This window comes from Necator americanus, chromosome III (assembly GCF_031761385.1).
Source record: "Necator americanus strain Aroian chromosome III, whole genome shotgun sequence".
NCBI classification, from domain to species: Eukaryota; Metazoa; Nematoda; class Chromadorea; order Rhabditida; family Ancylostomatidae; genus Necator; species Necator americanus.
Genome location: NC_087373.1, coordinates 5,117,665 through 5,137,776, shown reverse-complemented (window position 1 = coordinate 5,137,776; position 20,112 = coordinate 5,117,665). Strand labels below are relative to the sequence as shown.

Sequence of the window (20,112 nt, the reverse complement as noted above, 5' to 3'; positions counted from 1 at the left end):
TGTGCTGATCACTTGTATTTGCCTTATTTATACTGATTTTGCACATTATGTGTTCTACTTATTTTATGCTCTCAATTTTACGACTCAATGAAAATTCGACTATGGAAATCTACCAGGCTGCCATGATAAAATGAAAAATTTCACACGAAGCTCTCCTGTAAAATGTCGGATAGATCCTCGTCTCGTCTTCTCCTTAGTAGGTCTCGCCGCTCATCTTCAAAAATCCATGGGTAGATATTTTTGCGTACGCAATTCGTGCTTATTTATTTCTGTCATTATTTTGCTGTATTTGTGAATCATCCGGATCACTGATCTGATCTGATCAACGAAATTTGATCGAATAAATATTCGCAGAAATTTTCTTACCAACTGTTCATTTTACTTCACCTTTCCACTCGGATGAACACAAAAAGGAATGTCAGCACAAGTTCTTTGTACGACAGTAAAAACTAGCTGGAAGATTCGCTTCTCATCTTAAAAAGCTACTGGAGGATAGATTTCCTGGATAAAATTCGTAAAATACGGTACAACATATTCAAGCATGACAAACAATAAACATTTTTATAATGTAAATAATATACAAATGTGAAACACCAACGTATGAACAACACGTACGCGACACGAAAGTAATATGGATGGCCCCGAGTCTTAAAAGAAGTCAGTCCCGGAGGTGAACAACACAGCGTGCGGTGAGACAGGGAGAGGGAGAGAGAGAGCGAGAACGCGCGCGCGAGAGAGAGAGACTATGAACATTCGAAAATCCGGCTATTTATGGTCGCCTTCATAGAATCTTTGAATTTTAGTACAAACCCGTTTCACAAACAAATATAAGCTCACATATATGTAGTGTTAGACGATACGCACTCGTTTACCGTCACAAAGAAACAACTGTCAGAGTTCGTTGCGGGACCTATGACGCTCTGAACGACTTCTCGCTAACATTACATACATGTTTTTAAGCAACAAAAAAAAAAAACGCGCTGAGATGTGTGTTGTCTAAACCAAACAAGAAGGTAGATGAGTGAGTATGCAACGAATATGGATGATAATGAGAAAAAATGTGGAAAAAAAGTACGGAACAAGAATATTAATAATACAAGGAGAAAAATCAATGGAATGAACAGATCACGCCCACCAAGTGTCATAGTGCTCGAATACCTTTCAGGTAGAATTGAATAAACATATATAATCAACGTTGAGAATTATTTAGCTAAGAGAAAAATTCGTCAATCAACAGAAAAAAAACTTCTATAATCCCTTTGCGCAGTTTTAAGGAAATAATTCTCAACGCCGCATACTGTACTTCTTTGCGTCATCTATGTATTTACACCCGTTGTGTACATATACAATAATATAGGATCGAAAGCGACGTAGTCAAGTTTTGTAGAATCGTTGACAGTGGACAGAAGAGGGAGGATGACGACTGAGGAAAGAAAAAAAAAACAAACGACGAGATATATGTATAGAGCTTTTCGAAAATCAAATGAAGAAATAAATAAATCAATAACAACAAGGAAAAAAAAGAAACGACGATATGCTTGCAATGAATGCGCAATGAGCTCCATGAACTGTAAATGGTGGGCTAATGTTACTACACAGCTAACTATAGAAGATCTTTACAAGTGCAATAATAACAATAATAATAATAATAATAGCAAAATTAATTATTACAACGACAACACACATACTTGTACCCGCTGAGGCGACACGTAGACGATCGAGAACGATTCGATAACTATTCCTTTAGCTCCTCTTACCTTGAGGAACCCTCATTTATGTTACACTTCATCTTCTGCTTCACAATCGGTGTCTAACGAGTCCCCTTCACCCCAGCGTGGTTTCGCACCGTCAGCGCGATTTGTCATGCGATATTCAACCTGAAATCGTATAGGTAAATCACGTCGAATAGTGAATTTATCGAAGACAGCACCGCACGTGCGCAGAATCGTACAGTCAGATTTGCTAGACTCAGAGTTTGACTTTGACTACTGTATTTTGTTTTGTAGAGAAAAATAATGAAAACATATTTAAAGGCAACATCCCACAACAACACATGAAACCTCTCACCTCATCCGTGGGTTCGATGGTGTTCAACACACGCATTCCATGACCTTCTGGAACGTAATTCGGCTCTGCATCTGATGCATAATCAGTTGCTGGGTGATTATAGATCCACGACGCCTACAAGAAAAAACATTTTTGCAAATCAAATATGGAGAAAAAATGACACCGAATAACAAAATTTCAACAGATAAACACAGCTACTTACTTCTCGGAATTGATCACTAGCAAGAGGTACGAGATGTTCAACAATTTGGCGGAAGGTTGGACGTTCACGAGGAACGTATCGCCAACACTCGACCATTAGGTCATACCTGTAGAAGAACAAAATGTTACAAAATAACATTGGCAAGTTCCTCAATAACAGAAAAAAAAACAAAAGACAAAATCATCCAAAAATTATAACAACACTCACCAGAAATCGGGACAATCCATTGGACGATCCAATGTCTTTCTGGATACTCCAATGAACGACAACACTTCCTCATTAGCCAAACCTTGGTATGGTTGTTGACCGAGCGTGATCATCTCGTATAGTACAATACCATATGACCTGAAAAGTTAAATATTTAACGCTAGAATTTCTAACTTCATTCAAATTTAACTAAATCACCCACCAAACATCGCTTTTCATGTCAAATGTGCCGTCTCGAAGTGATTCCGGTGCCATCCATCGTACAGGCATTAGCCTTTTACCGTTTGGTTTGTAGTATTCATGATAGTAAATATCACGGGCCATGCCGAAATCACCGATTTTTACAACATTGTTCGCGTCAACCTAAGGAAATCGCTCATTTACTGTAACTGCAGAGATCGTACTTTAAGAAAAATGTACTCGAACCCACCATACAATTCCTAGCCGCCAAATCTCTATGACAGAAACGAATCGATTCCAGATAGGCCATACCATCAGCAATTTGAGCTGCCCATTCATAGTATTCGGCAGTGGTTGGTACTGGTAGATTTTCCACGTTCTCTTCCGCACCAGGACGTCGTGAACGTAAGTAGTCGCGTAAATTACCCTAAAGACTCAAAATTCGCGGATACAGAAGAAAAGAAAAACAAACAAAAATAGAACTAACCTTTTCCATCATTTCCATTACCACAAGCACTGGTTGTCCATCAGATACCACACCATATAGCTTGACAATGAAGGCTTCTGCTGAGAACGACTTCATCACATTTGCTTCTAAAAAAGCAAAGATATCGACCTTGTAGATAATCTGTTGAGATCTCCGTTTCCAGATTTTTCCAAGCCACCATATTATTAGAAATAAATTTTTACTTCAAAGCATTTTACTTAAGGTAAAAACACTAAAACAATACTGCCCATGTTATGACTTTCTGAATCACTTTTTTCACGTCTCTGTGCGTTACTTCATGCTCTAACAAACTTTCGCGCAGGGACCCAACCAGAACTTGGTTACAACCAAAAGATTTCAGAATACTATCCGTTCAAAAAGTGACGTTACGCTAAATCATGACCCACCAAGCAGGAAGTGTAGACGCTCAGCGGAGTTCGCAGTCTCCGTTACCGTCTTAATAGCGCACACGCCAAATGTGTCACCACATTTTGACAGAACATTGTTACCGTATCCGCGATACACCTATAAAATCATCACTGAACTTCATAACTGTAAGAAACATCAACTAATTAAATCATTCACCTTTCCAAACGTTCCTCTTCCTATCTCACACTCTAGGGTAAGGTCAGACCGCTTAAGCTCCCACTCGTCTGGCTTATAGACGTCAGCCTGAAAATCCATGAAATAATGCTTACCACAACTCGAAAAATGGTAAGTTCTTCTCGGAAAACGTTCTCGAAACATTAGCCAAAAACAAGATCTCCATCAAACCTGTGACAAGTACTCTGGATTTGCCGAGATCAGCTGTGTAGCGTATTCTTTCACTTTTTGCGAGTAGTATTTCTTCACAAAGAAGTAGCCGACTATTCCCACTATTATAGCGAACAGAAGGAATATAAACAACGATAGTAAGATGTTCTGAAAAAAGAAACATTTTCATACCGATGTTTAGGAATTAGTTCCAGTGAAATTACCTTAACAGTCCAGAATCCAGGTGTATAGATCTGGAATAACTCTTCGGCGTAGGTCGGTTGAGAGATTCCTGCCAAAGATACTGTGCGGAGTTCAACTCTGGAAGTATCAAGCGCTGTTCCCAATATTGTCTGCTTGAACTACTGTACTTCAGAAATGACGAATACAAAGATTTAATCAAACAGGAACATAAACATAAGATGGAAAATGCCACTACTCTCTTAAAGGCACCACCCCACCAATCTAAGGTGGTACGGATTTCAGGTGAAGTATTCGTGTACGGGATCGTAGATTTTGGAGAGGTGGGTGATTCCGTCCACTTCTTGCTAATTGCCGTAAAAAACGGCCGTAAGATGCGGCGTGTGCACACAGCTGACGCGCTCCAATCGAACTTGTCGTGGAAAATAGCGCGCCAGAACGCCCGAAGCCGTATCTTCCGGGCCATTTTTTACGGCATTTAGGAAGAAATGGACGGGATCACCCTCCTCTCCATAATCTACTGTCCCGTATACGAATACTTCACCTGAAATCCGTACCACCTCAGATTCGTGGAGTGATGCTCGAAGTAGTATCTTCCGGACTAGTAGTTTTTCACGGCAACTAGGAATAAATGGACGAAATCACCCCCCCCCCTCTCCTCAATCTACGACCCCGTATACGAATACTCCATCTGAAATCCGTAGCACCTCAGAATCGCGGGCTGATGCCTTTAAAACACCTATAATAGCCCTCAACCTTCTACAACGTGAACATTTATTTATGAAAACTGCAAAAAGCAAAAAGAATTACAATTGAAGAAATTTCAAGGAAAAAAGTTGAATAATCAATAATATCGAAAAACTAACCGGTAGTCGCCATCGTTCAAACCCTCGAAAACTGCACCATTCACATCTGGAGACCAGTCAGATGAAACGGGAATGCACTGGTCAACCGGAGTCTAAAATTAGGGAAATTCAGAAAAACAGCACGCGTTGGTTCCCGAGAGACGAGAGAAAACATGCTAGAAGCACTTAGAAACGAAGAGCTAACCGATTGTTTAGCAGTGTTGATCACTTTCACTTTGTATGCAACTACAAGTCCATTCGGATCAACTGGTTTCATCCATGTGATTCTGATGTCAGAAGTTCCATTCAGTATTTCCACATTGATAGTCGAGTTATCAACGCGGTCAGCATCCACTAAAAAACAAACATGCTCAGAAAAAATTGAAAAATGTTAACAAAAGTTAATAGCATTTTCGAACTTGCACTAGAAAATACGGACCGATAAGTACTAATCACGTCTAACACACTTTTCCTAAGCACATCAAATTGCTTGTATCAGTACAGGCTGAGAGACTGACTACCCAAGTTGGAACCTAGATCCACTACATAAATCTCACTTTATGAACGAAACAAAGAAGGAAAATGCCCATTTACTCCTGGGTCATTTAATCTTTAATCTCTTTTGTTCAAGGAACAAAAGAACAGGTGATAAATATGTGCAAAAAACTCACTATTCTGTTCTTTTTCAAGTAAAAAACCGCATAGTTCAAATTTATTTTAACAACAACTTCCATACAGATCACTTCGACAAGAGAATTTCCACCTCTTTTAAAGCTTCCTATGTCTAACCGTAGTTGAAACTACTCCATCACTGAACATTAAGGACTCTACGGTGGAAAGTGTTAGAACGGGTCGATAATAATCAAAAGCTTGTTTCTCACTTCCTAAAACATCTTAGACTTCTTCTTTCTTTCATCTTTAAATTTCTTTTGAAAGAAAAGAAATCTTCAACAGTCCCCTCCCCACACCACCATGTGAAGGCTAAATCACTCATCGTCTCCAGTTCAGTTCTCAATATCAAAAAAAAATCAAAATATAAGGTAAAATTATATAGATAATTATTTACCTATAGGCTTTGTTCGAACATACTGCCACGCTCTCCTCGTTGAACAATGAGTTTCAGGAGCGGTAGGATCTTGGCAAACGGTGATTTGGATCTAGGAGATGAGATATACTACATACTTCTTCACATAATAACCGAATCTCCACGAGCGCATGAAAAAAAATGAACGCAGAGGAACAAAACTCACAAAATATCGCGTATAGTGTTTAAGGCCCCTTATGACGTATGAGGTGGCTGTAACGTTAGCAGTAATTGCGTCATTTTTCACAGGCTCAGATAAATTAGCCACCTATAATGACATATATTCAACAACATCGTTTGGTCTTGAAATATTTCGAAAAGATATAGTTTAAGAGTACAAAAAACTCACACTCCCATTCTTCTTCGGAGGTTGTGGGTCTTTCTTCGTCGAACTCCCATTAACAACATCTTTGGGCTGAGCTGTTGCTGTTATGGCTCTACGTTGACGTGCTAGCTGACTGAAAAAGAAAATTCTTGAATTTAAAGTTCTGATCTTAAGCTTCGTGTCGAAACGAAAATGATAGTTATCCCGAAAAAAAAAGTGAAAAGGGTGGCAAAGGTGGTAGGACGGAACAATTACATTACAGGGACCATTACATCGCATTCCAGTGGAAAACTATTTAAATATGTGCAGTGGGGATCTCGTGAGCACATTTTCACAACACTATTTGATCCACAGAGGCACGATTGCTTATTCTCAATGTCTGGTTATTCGGTCAGCTATAGGTTCATCCATAGGTGTGTACTGGAAACGGTGACCCTACAACTAGCTGAATAAGCAGATAATGAGAAAAGAATGTTGCAAGGAAGAATTTGAACCGGTCCACAGCACAGATCGCATTTCATGGAAACCCCACATTCGATGTTTTCCGCTGGTATATTGTCGTTTACGATGCCTAATCGTTCGACGCAAGCGATTGCGACGCACACGCTCCTGGCCTCGATCCGGATCGGTCACGTTCTCGGTGGATGGACGTTCCTCTTCGTCGTCGTATCCACCACATCTCAGCGGATCGTGACTATGCGCACAACTAAATCAACTTCCACAGCCTATGCTATATTCTATTTCAAAGCTAAAGCAAACATAAGCTCTGTACTACGCCTAAAAAACTACACAAAGCTATACATACAATGCAGTAAACTTAAATATACAAAAACTAGAACCAACTCAGAAGAATGAACCGAACAATGGATCGAGATGCTTCTGGGATCATAAGAACGAAGGAACACTTGTAACAAGAACTCAAAATCCATTCTAGGGGAGGAACAAAGGGTGGGGAAAAATCTTTGCTGATTTCGGAGCAAATCATACAACTCATCTAATCGAAAAAAAGAACACCGTGTTTAAAAATCAGCGGTTCTTGTCATATGGAGAACTTCAATCTCACGATTCTTTTACTCCAAATGTTTCAGAAAGTAATGTTTCCCAATGTAGAACAACGGTAAACGGAACGAAAGTAAACCTAAGCTTATGGTCAGCAACACTTGGAAAACTTCCTCAAAAGAGAACACTGTAAACCAATAAAAGAATCAATTTTCACCCCGTTGTTACTGTAAAGAAGTCTTTGTAGGAACATTCGTGGCTCTGTAGCTTCACAGTTGCTGAGATCACGTGTAGCTACTTTTCATTTATTCGCACAACCCGTTGCAAAAAAAAGAAAGGAGATAATAAGGGGCTGCTGACCCAATCACGTCCCTAACATCAACAACGTCCTTAAATTAAAAAAACGTCCGGCGCAAATTAACTACCACATTTTCCATCACCAAATCCTTATCGTTGCTAATCCTGTAGTGTTTATCACAATAAGCAACCTCCTGATGCTGATATCGCAATGTAAACAACTTCTAATTTGAAAAAAAAAACAATGCAATGACGAATAACAATAGATAGGTGTTAATCATATAAAACATACTTTTGAATGAAAACCACGTTATGCACAGCGTTCTCGAACTCAGTTTGTGACTCAATACTCTCATCAAGTTCTGACGAAACCACCTAAAACAATAGATCATCGATATCATCGTTACGGTTTACCATAAACGATTCATGAATTTCCGGTAATACCTTTGGAGCACATTTGCAACATCCTTCGTGCCTAGGACATGTATCACTATTTTGTCCTTCACTATTTTCACCTAGCAACATCGAAACTGCTTTTGGAGCTGGTGTTGTCGATGGTTCTCGCAAACCTTCGGCAATACCAAGTGAAAGATCGAGACTTCGAGAAGAGTCTGTAGCACGTGAAATAGCAAAACTATTCGATATTGATTGCCACGAAATTGTGTAAAATAATCACCATCATAGCAAACAGCAGCTCCCATGTGTTGATTCATGTGCAAATCATCCATTGCTCTCCAACTGACTACATAGTGAGAAATATCACCGTTTGGTTGCAATGGTGGATCCCATTCAAGCCTGAAATAAAATTACTAACTAGCAATGTAAATGTGCATTTATAGTTTTCACTCTGGCATTATGCCAAAAACTTTCTAGCGAGCCTAATTAATGAGCAAATTAGCTGAATAATTAGAGTTGCTGAAAAGAAGTATAGGAACATCCGAGGAAATACGAATACTTAGACATGGTTAAATAGTATGGATACAGATATGGCTCAAATGTTGTAAAATGTACAAAAAAGCGTGGAAATCTGCATCTGGAGACAATAAAAGGAAAAGAGATTGAAAATAATTTTCTTAATAATTAATTTCATAATATGAATTTTTAAATCCCCAAGAAAAGAGCTTCATCCAGCTCAACTCAGCTGCTACAGAATTTTTGATTAGTGAACTAACTGGATGTTAACTGTTTCAAATAAGCTCCGATTCATTTTCAAAACCACAGAACCGGGAAAATCACTCTGGCTCATCGTTTTTCATTCGTCGCCATGTTATACATTTGTACTTTTCCCCCTGAATTTCCTGTGCAATCATGTGCTTTTGCAATGTAGCGCTCATTTTTGCATCGCACACGATTCACATATGCAATCACGTTTCTAATCAAAGATTACAGCCGCGAAAACAAATATGTCGTCTTGATCCAGCCGCCGCAGCCAACTGTGCGCGTGCTGACAACAACACTTTTAGAATTGACTTTTGGTCGAACGTTTGTAAACGAATAACAACGTCAAGAAAATTCAATTTGAGGTAATCAATCAGTTGTAGTTTGATGTCTTTCAAACATTTCACACTCAAGAAGACTTACAGGATTTCTTCAGTCCCTAATGCTTCAGCTTTTGTCAAACGAGGCGGATCTGGTACTGCAAATCGTGTTCGTACGAACGCGATGTTTGAAACAGCGTTTCGTGCCCCTTGATGACGTACCATCTTTGTCGTCACATATGCCGCATATCTATATAAGAATCAACTATTTGAACTAGAATTTAAGAAAAAAAAACATCAAAAACCTGAGTTTGAAGGCACTTACAATGTATGCGGTTTGATATGGCTATTCCCTATCATAGCCGTAACGTACTCTGGACCAGTTCCATTGATACGTTCAATGTTGTCGTTCACCTACAAGTAAATCATTGTTCCTCATATTAACATATATCGTATATCTCCTTACCCCTTCAAAGTGATAATACCAAGAATCTGTATCTTGACACGATGATCTATCATCGTCGATCGATAAGTTAGGGTCCTCCCATGCGACCTCTTTGTACAATATCTGAACGAAAACTGATTCTGGAAGCTTTCTAACAGCTATCCAACAAGTAGACAAGAATAGAAACTCGAAAAGAGAAGAATGAGGAAAAATAAACACTAAGGTGTTTGGAATCCAGTATTCCCCAAATGTCCACAATTTTCAATGCAACAATCACTTGTTTTGACGGAGGTACCGGTTCCAAAACATTCGATGGTGCATGCAGAATTATGAAACGTTATAATCTCATGTTTTCGTGAAGGATCTACCACAAAAAGAATCTCGCACATCACGCCATTCTTGTTTGTCTGTTTTTCTTTCATTGTCGCCAAATTTACGGTTAATATCGTTGCCTTTCTGGCGCCGTTCTTAAAAACTATGATGACGATACGGAAATAATGAAATAAGTCTATGTGTAGCTTTAAATATATCTCTTTCCCTTTGTATAAACTTGCCCTTTTGTTGAGAACATGGGATGTACCTGTTATAGATGTAATCTTAGCTGACTCACATCATATCCTAGGAATTTTCTGTGATCGATATCCGAGGTGTTTAGTGCCGGCCAGCGTAAGGTGAATGCAGTCTGTGACACTGCGCTGTCCACTACCGTGAGGTTGAATGACGATTCCTCACCTGAAAAAAAGAACGTATCGAATTATCGGCACCGCCTAAAATTTTGAAATCCACACCAAATTCATATCTACATCTACATTTTGCTAATCAAAAAAGTCAAACAACTCCAATTTACACTCGAGTAATCTGATTAAGTATTTTGCAACTAGAAGTACATGTATGTATCCTACTGTATAGCTACAAAGATGTTGTTTTATGGTCAAGTAGTTGGCTGAGTTAAACCTATCAAACAGTGACCTGTTGACCCTAACTGGTTCAGTTTTCCGGATAAGACTTGCTCTCTCACAATTTTACTTCCTAGCTGATCACAAAACAGTTCTATATAATCTGTATTTCGACCTATAGTGGTCACACTGCTGTCTGAAAGATATCCACATCGATTTCCTCTACTTGCATTTTGATCTACCCGACACTCAATCTTATTTCTACTCGTGTGATAATCTGTAGTCTACAGATCTCGTGTCGTATTTGTTATTCACCTAACTCCTACCGAACTTCAACAAACCAAAACATTTATTTTCTTTATTCATGGTTGTTTTTCATCCGACTTAGAAGTATTTTGATCAAAATAAGACGTCTAGCTATAGGATTCTGCAACTAAAAACACAGATGACTGAAAAAAAACTACCAATGAGTCCCTTTCAAACACTCCTAGATGCAATATCTCGAGCATATTCATGTTTTCAAGATGTACACCTTTTTTAAGCTATGTTCTCCCGAGAACTGGTTTTAAAAAGGATTTAGCGTGGATTTTCCGCTTTCCTATACTCCATGAGACCAAAAAAAAAGATGAAAAGTTTCGGTAGATTCACTCACAGATAGCTTTGTCACCATTACTATAGTAGCTGAGGCTCTGATCTTCTTCCGACATCTCGTGTTCACGTCCCAACTTTGCCATCAACTCTTTGATTCGGAAGTAGCAAAGCATGCGATTATTTTGGAACTGAAATACGCATACTCAAACCAGCGAGTGAAAAGATGAAGGTTTACACCGTCTTGATAAAAAAAAATAGAATTCCTAATTAAAGCCAATTATAAGAAAAAATGTTAGGGACGAGAAATATAGTGGAAACGAGAAAAAGTTCGCTCGACAATCATTCACGTACCTGAACGGAGCCAGTATTTATTACTAAACGATTTTCTGGCGGGAAGAGTTTTTGCAAATTCGAGTTCTCAAAGATGCTCATAGCATATCTGAAAAGGAACCAACATAACTCACGGGAATAAACTATTCTTAAACAGTACAAGCAAAACAAATGGAAAATGTAATTTTTTTCCATGGATTCTTACTCACTTATCTCGATAAAGTGACCGACCAGTGATTCGCGTCAAACTGCGGAACATATGCAGATTCACAAAAGATGGAGACAATCGGACAACAAAGTACCTAAGCAGAGTCAAAATTATTCATACGTAAAAATTATCCATAGGTAAAAATTAAAAAGCCTCATAGCTTAAAGTCATGAAGGACCAGTTATACCACTCAGATTCTTTTTAAAAAGAATAAAATAAAATAAAAAACAAAAGCCATATCAGGTAAAAAAATATCCTACCCGTCAATTGTTGTGATCTTTCCAAAGACATCGGTTAGCTGTGAAGCAGCAACGGTACTCATCCCAACACGCATTTCCACCTCAAGATAACCCTCAATAATACTGCAGTGTTTCAACTGCATTGCCTGAAATTACAACGAAGATTAGTAAAAAAAAAATCACGACGGAGAATTTAAGTGAGTTCTAACAGCGATATCTTCTCAAGATATTCCATAGCACTATGAGAAACTTTTTGTCATATCTAATAGTTAATAATTATTTATAAAAGAAAAAATAAAATTTGGCTCTTCAAAAAAAAAGAAGAAGAAACAGGCTCAATTGAAAAATATAAAATTTAGAGAGATAGGATTCAACTAAGCCAACTATTTGAGAAAAGGCACTTCCAGGTATCACTAACCGGTAATGAAGGAAACAAATCACTTTGACCCGATAATTCTCGGCAGGGAAGGAAATTTCTCGAAATTGGGGAAATTATGGCCGAAACTACAGGGATCACATTTTTAAAAGAGCAGATGAATCGACAAATAATAATCACCGACATTGAATAACATCAATAATAATGTAATGATCACTATTTTATCAGAAAGCTACGAAAAGAATCATTCGGAGAAATCTTCTTCTTCAATTTCATCTCAAAAACAATGTAAGCCAATCTCTTTCAGATAAATTAAATAATATAAAATAGACCCTATTATAGGTAAGAATAAACGAGTAACATGCACCTTTGACATAGTGTCCACTGTAATGTTCCCAGGGCATTTTCGTACGCATTCACCAGCACACTTTCGACAGCGTTTCTTATTCGTTGGATCTACAAAATTACAATTACTTAGTGAATGCACATTACCACGAGAGTGCTACTTACCTTCCTCAAGTCCCTCTGGACAAAGCGTTGCGCAGACCCCGTTCGCCGGTTTGTAGACATCTTTTCCACCTCGAAGCGCTGACATTCTGGAATGAAATCGGAATCCATGAATGCTTTTTTTAGATACGTATACAACCGATAGAAGTGAATCCTAATGTAATTCTCATATACATTTCAAATCATGTACCGAACGGGTTTTGTACGATTTTAGTCTACAAGTCTTTGTACGATTCTAATCGACAAGTCGTAATTCGGAGAATTTCGTGTTCAATGAATTCAAATGCTTACGCGTCGCATTCAGCTTCCGTTATACATCGTCGATTCAGATACGTGAACAAATGCGCTGGGCACTTCTCCACGCACGCGCCCTGCAAAAATCGCAATAAAAACTATCACATGTGCTTGCTTATTTGCTGAACACCTGTTTTATATTAATGGGCAGCATTGAAGCTGCACGAGTTGTTAAACTAACAAGTTTTTTTTTTCTGGTAGATATTCAAAAATTTCTGCACCCAAGTTTGGACGTAACATTTCTTTGAGATAAGAGTTGCTGCATTTGAGGAGCTGCTGATATGGAGGAACATGCACAAAAAAAAAACACTGTAACTGAGGTTAGAAACAATGAGTTATTTATAAAAAACGAAAAGCAAACTGCTGAAAAAAAATCAATCCCTAGGCCATAGACTTCGAGGGAAAGACGGGGAAGACATGAATTCCAATATAAATGTCAATAATTTCCTAGTTTCTAACAGAATAATAAACTTATGAACAGCAGAAATAAAAAACATGAACTATCGGCAAAAACCGATAGTCAATAAATCAAAATGCATATCATTTCACAGATTTTCACTGTGTACAGTAGAAAGAAAGGAATTCAAGCAATTATGAAAGGTTCCACTAATTCGGAGATTCCTTACTCTCATCACCGTCCAGAGAACTAGAACTGGAAATTTCGCACACCAAACAACTACGCCGCTGTTCACTGTCTACGTTTTAAAGTAGAAAGAATTAAATCGATTTTCCTCTGTGAATGAGACAATTACCATTATGGGTTTTCATATGATTGTGTTTTTTCAAGATAACACGTATTTGTTATGACGTAGCAAACTTTGTACATAAAATGTAGTGGATGCTGCCAAAGAAGTTTTCTTCTCGTTTAGTTTTATTCTAAATTGAGTACTTATTGTATAAAATGAAGCATGAGCAACATTTGTCATAATAGAAACGGTTCTATGCACTAAAATAGACTTCAAACAGAGAGAGACTCACGTCATGATTATAGTGCAAACATCCGTAGCATGCTTTGTCATCATCTGGCACCGTGCATCCCGCCACACATTGTTCATGACATTTTGCGCCATTTGAATCTGCACATCCTGGTCCCACACTTCCATTAATACGATCGTAGGGGCAATCTAGAAAAAGAACACGAATTATATGAGTGAATCATTTTTTTGTTTTCAATATAATTAGCGAACATTTGCGGCGCTTCAAAAGATTACTCATCACATGACTAGTTCAGCAGTCAAATCATAATTCGAAAAAATGTGAACATTCAATATTAAATACAAAAAACGAACACTTTCAAATAGCAACTACTCGCAAATTTTACTCTAAAATTACCGCCATCTTAATCAGAAAAGTCAACTGTGGATGACTCAAAGGTGGAGACAAATTTAAAACAGAGAACGCCGAAGGCAGATAATATAGAAGCTCAAACTATGTGATTTTAACAAAGAATTTTTCCGGATTTGCCTGTGATCTAAGCAATTATATAGTACTGAGGCGTAAAACTAAAAAAAAACCAGCAAATTAAGAAACTGCGAACCTTCTTGGCAAGTGTTCTTATTCCAACATGATAGCTGCTCGCCACGAGAATGCGATACATGTCGACATTTTGACTCATCCTCCACTTCACAGTCATCAGTACATGACACTAAAAAAGAAATGTGTGAAGATAGTAATGCCATCAAATATCATTGCATTTTAATATGACTGATATAAAACTCGGTACGCCAGAGAAATTTACAAATGTGAAAGCTATTCCAGCTAAATATAGACTTGTACACATAAACCAACCATTGATGCATTAGCTTCTACATATCGAAAAACTTTCAAACCGCAAACAGAAAGATAGTCATAAACCGTAAGCTTTACGAGAATACTTTTACAACAAGGTTAAAACTAGTCTTCAAAGACGTGCCGATAAAAGTACTGGAATCTAATTAAAATGGAATTAAAACCATTCCCATTCCAATGCTCGCCTGGAATATGAAGGCGGCAAAAAGCGCTTCGATCACCGCCACAAAAGATTTCGAGGAACGTTTGTAGTATGTGTATTCGTAAATCGGAATAGTAGAAATTGGCAGAAAAAAGAAAACGGAAACAAATATAAACAGCGCTTAAAAAGGTAGACTTAATCATAGTATTTCGTGCCACGAGAAAAAAGAGCTGGGATTTTTTCTTTTGCAATTTTAGGGTCTCATTAAAAATCATATCAAATTTGAGAAGCTGACGTTTTTTAAAGGTTTCCCTCTCCGAAACCTCTTTTCCACTCAGCCTATGAAAAGAATGAATGATTCTATCTATAAAGTGACGGAAAATTACTTCATTCTAATACAATGGAAAGGTTTGGCTTCCAGTATCTTCTCAGTGCACTCCGGTTTACTTTCATTTTGTTGACTCCATTTAAAAATAGGTATTTTTGGAATCACTCTTAATGAGACAGAATGCAATCGAAGCTGTGACTAGTGCACCTACATTCATCTAATTGTTTTCAGCAATCTAACCGTTCTTAGCACTGCGGTGATATGAATAAAAAGAACATTCAACAAGAAGCACAACAAAACAAAATGCAATAATAATCCATAAAAAAAAGATTTTGAAGAAGTTTTGAACCCCCACACTGAAAAACTCACAGATTTTTCCTTCTCCAACACCAATCTCTACAGCGTCATCAACCAAGATATCATTCAACGGTCCAGCCATGAGATGTTTCCAATCAATATATCGTGAATAACACATTTTGTTGTTTTCCGCGACTCGTACTCCTCCATTACGAATCAAACGCAGTTTCGAGAGCCCGATCTGGAAATATCAGTTCATATTAGGAAGAATTTTCCCGTCCTATTTCACCAGATACGGAAAGCGGTTCTCCAAAAACACTCTGACACTTATTGAATACATTCCATTCCAGTCATTTCAATTATCCACGTACTGGCTATTCATCATAATCCACGCGTCCCATTCCACAAATTTTTTGTTCAGCTAGTGAAACGTGATTCAACAGTAATTGCATCACAATTCATAGTCAATGAGACAAAGCAATTGTGGCACTGTTAGCAACGCTAAAACGAAAAATAGAAGAGAAAAAACTACTCACGTCCGTTAAGTCCTCGTTCTGGTAAATAATCAGGGAGAAATGTTGGATTAAGTTCTGTCCCCCGATTATTCTTAAACTGGGGAAGACCCTTGATAGCGTTGACAATTTCCTGGAAGAAAATGAACGGATGAATATATGATGAAAAAGTACTCACAAAATTACATCTGATGGAGCAAATCGGACGAAAGTTCAGGGAAGTGAAGTTAAAAATCAGATATACTTGATAAAAGATGGATTGATCAAGTTAAGCGGAAAGTAAAGTCAGTCAATAGAAGAAAAAACAAATGCGTGCAAAAAATAAAAGGACTTCCGTCTAACGAAAATGAAGTGGGATTAGAGTAACGGTTAGAAGACAAAGATCCATAACTTTTCTAAGAAGATGTAGAATAGAAACGAATGTACTTGAGATAAACAACAAGAGGCAACAATCTGGAAGAAGTAATTCAGTGGAAAAAGTAGAAGCGTTTTATGGAACTCACCTCACATGGAAGATTAACAATGACCCGGTAATTTCACGCAAATGATGAAATACTGGGAAATCTGCTTCAGTCACATTCGAATTTTGTATCAAGGACATCACCATAGAGCCTTCCATTACGCTACAGTTACTTAAAAAGAAAAAATACTTCATATTATGATAGTATATTCATGAATATCGAATGGAGTAACATAACATGTACACTAACACATGAGCGGTTGACACGGATTTGTGACCGGCAAGCTTGTAGCCGTGACTCGGATGATTTCGTATATCCAGTGTACCACAACGACGTTCGGGTAATGCTACAGAAATTTCCACCTGCAACACATAAACTCTTTTTGGAAGCTTCAATAAGTTGGTTAAATCAGAACTTAACATTTTTTCGAAGAATCTTTCAGATATTACATCTATATCCACACTTCACAATATGGGAAAGTACGGTTCAAAAAAGAGCTCATACACAATTTACTCGTTTTCATATTCTTATTTCGAACAGTTACAATTATTAAGAAGAGTGTGTGCTATAAAACTTTGCACTTGTGATTGAAACATTTCTTTCTCTTAATTTAATTTAATTTTTTCTTAATTTAAGTGAGAAGGGAATGAATACTGCAACTAAATAGTACCAATCTAGGAGGTTCCAACCCTACCGTGTGCAATATTGAAGTTCTATACAAATTTTACCACGGAATATTGCCAAACAAGACATTTAAATTAATTCTTCTTCCATTTAAGTCCGAACCATTTCTATTCCACTTATTGCAAAATATTCCTACTTTTCTTATTCTTCTTACTACTCCTATGTCTGCAAAAGACTAAATCCCCTCCCTATCCGTCTAAACACTTCTACCCATCGTATACGCACGCCATGATTATGAACTACCGGATCCTAACCAGGCAAGCCTTGATAAAGTTGATAAGTCGGAGATTTTAAAATGATATGTCACACTGATAAGATGAAAAAACGTCGAAACCAAAAATGAGGTGACCACAAGAGTAAAGAAAAAAAGAGAGGAGGACACACTAAACATTAGAAACTTGTTCTCCTACTTTTTCGGCCTCCTAAAGGAGAACTTCATCATCAGAGACCTAATTGAAGACGCACAGAGTTTTTCCGATAGAGAAAAGCAAAACATGTTCAATCGAAAGATATGGACACAAACGACGAAAAAAAAACCACAAAGAGAGTCGAAAAGAAACTGGAACCTCTTAAATAAACGAACATTTCACAATTAATCATACCACACCCTATGGTCGGGTCCTATATCACTGTTTTGCAAATATATGAATTAATAAAAGAAGAAACAATAAGAACTCACACAAAGAAACAATACAAACACGGAGATCAAGATGAGCATGTTTCCATTAAGAAATCTGAAATTGCACAAAATTAGTGAAAATATTTGACAAATACAAAGAACAATAAATCAATTATTTAGTTCATACTAAAGCGAAATTCGTGAACACATCTTATTTGACTTCAAATGAGACCCAAAATTGAGGGGTCTTGAGTTCTTCTCATCGTATTAGAATATGCAATCGAACACGTTTAAATTTAAAAAAGAAAGTATTTGCAGAAACAATGGAAATAAAAATTTTATCGAATAGAACAAAAGATACTGAAACAAAAAGGAAATAACCAAAACTACATCCACTATTAGCTAACTGCTCCGCTCTTAGTTATCAATTCCCTGAAATGAGACTTGAACAGCTAGGCTACTCTATATGTAGGCTTCGAGTACTATGGATACGAAGAAATCGTTGTTTGTTATGTTGACCTTAGCAAAACATTGAAATTGTGCAACATTTCTGAGTGTGTCTGAGAGTTTCGAAAAGAGAACAAAAAAATGAATGAAATCGAAGAATTTGCGAATAACATCCCTACGTAGAATTAGAACAACACGAATGTAATTTGGGAAAGACGCAAACGACAACAAACAGAGATAAAAATAGAACAACACTATTTGCTATTAAACTATTCTCTTTTATAGGAGAATTCCCATAGTTTAAAAACACAACAAAGAAAAAAAAAATATGGAAAATCTAATAGTAGCACTAACCTTTGACTACACGAAAACCGACGATCATATCGAAACAAAAGCGATTTAGAATCGCCACAAAACAACGTCGCTTCGCGGACTTTTCGTCGTTTCATCATCATAACTATCTCTCCATGAGAATGTCGCGAGTTCTGCAAAATGAGCGAGAGAGAGAGAATGAGTGACAGTGAGATAGAGAGTAAACGTAAATCGATCGACGACGAACGATAAGTGCAAATTGATTCGAACGAACGATGGAAGCAGCGACGTGTCACGTGTTAGCAGCACAACACATGAATGACGTCATCCGATATGCATGAGGTAAATAAAAGCAATGCGACACGGGCGGCGTGGGTGGCGGCTGGTGACACGACGACGACCACGACGGCCGTACGGGCGCGTACGGCGGTGGCGGCGACGACGGCGGCGACGATCACGGCGACGATGCGATGACGGTCTTTGTGCGAATTGCGCAGCGCGACGTCGCGAAGCGGCGAAATCCCGAAATCAATAACGGAACAAAACAACAGTGCTAGCTGGCCGATTGCCGCCACTCCTCCTCCTCTCACCTCCACAGACACAAACACAACGCTTGTGTTCAGTTATATTCTTAATATACGACGACTATAACGAATTACTTTTCTCAACTATTGTGTTTGTTGATATTTTGTCAATTCACATTACTTTCCCATCTAAGAACAACATCAGCAACACAAATGAGTATAAACGATGGTTGAACTGGGAACAGATTTAGAGTTGAGTGGATGAGTAAAGAGATATAGTAGTTAGAAGCAGTAAAGATCGATAATGAGGAGCAAATGCAGTAGCGACTCGATAAGGTCACAGTAAGGTCACTCACTCACTGAGACTGTGGAAAACAAGGTGCTACGGATTGTTTTGGCGTAGTACATACACATATACGTACGTACGTACGTACGTCCACGAAGTATCTAAATGAACGTTGCGTTGATCGAAAAAAGATATATTATATGACGATAAATAACGTTCAATAATGGAATTGTGCCAGTTTTAGAAAATTGCATCAAGAAAAACAAAGAATCCGCGATACGTATTGACGTTCGTTTGGACGTTTGGACTCACACATCGAATCGTCGCGAATTTTGTGGACTTTGAACGTAATGATGACGCGAAACATCGAGATATCGTGATCGTTTGTATAGCGTAAAACGGATACGTTACGTTTTAGATGACCGGATGTGATCGTAGGTATTGATTGATCGATAGGACAGAACATAACATTCAAAAGCTTGGGTTGAATTTTAGCGATTCGACTCGACAAGAGATTCCTCTTACTACTTCTTCGTTTGAAATAATGTAGCTAGGTTTTATCAAACAATAAGCATAACCTGTATTCACTACCGTACTCTTATGAACGTCTCGAAACTTCGAAGACAGCTTCGAAAACTCGCAGAATAACTATGCGAAAGACATTGGCAAATGGCCAACGGTTACGTTTTCATGCGCGTTCT

At 37.9% G+C, this 20,112-nt stretch overlaps 1 protein-coding gene across 1 annotated transcript; it reads right to left on the bottom strand.

Annotated features, from left to right (window-relative positions):
* Positions 1–1,778: 1,778 nt before the first annotated feature.
* Positions 1,779–18,744, bottom strand: RB195_008655 (uncharacterized protein; the record flags this gene model as incomplete). Its single annotated transcript, XM_064195261.1, has 38 exons — positions 1,779–1,877; positions 2,068–2,181; positions 2,270–2,375; positions 2,477–2,614; positions 2,679–2,839; positions 2,907–3,083; positions 3,144–3,250; positions 3,551–3,668; positions 3,729–3,815; positions 3,918–4,064; positions 4,121–4,217; positions 4,964–5,055; positions 5,148–5,296; positions 6,009–6,099; positions 6,193–6,294; positions 6,376–6,484; positions 7,940–8,022; positions 8,092–8,258; positions 8,324–8,442; positions 9,229–9,375; positions 9,451–9,539; positions 9,592–9,693; positions 10,181–10,302; positions 11,119–11,245; positions 11,409–11,496; positions 11,597–11,689; positions 11,856–11,980; positions 12,578–12,666; positions 12,721–12,806; positions 13,009–13,088; positions 13,990–14,135; positions 14,549–14,656; positions 15,639–15,807; positions 16,103–16,211; positions 16,582–16,710; positions 16,789–16,901; positions 17,903–17,957; positions 18,644–18,744. 38 exons carry the CDS (start codon positions 18,742–18,744, stop codon positions 1,779–1,781), a joined length of 4,341 nt encoding a protein of 1,446 aa, XP_064046406.1.
* Between the last annotated feature and the right edge of the window lie 1,368 nt (positions 18,745–20,112).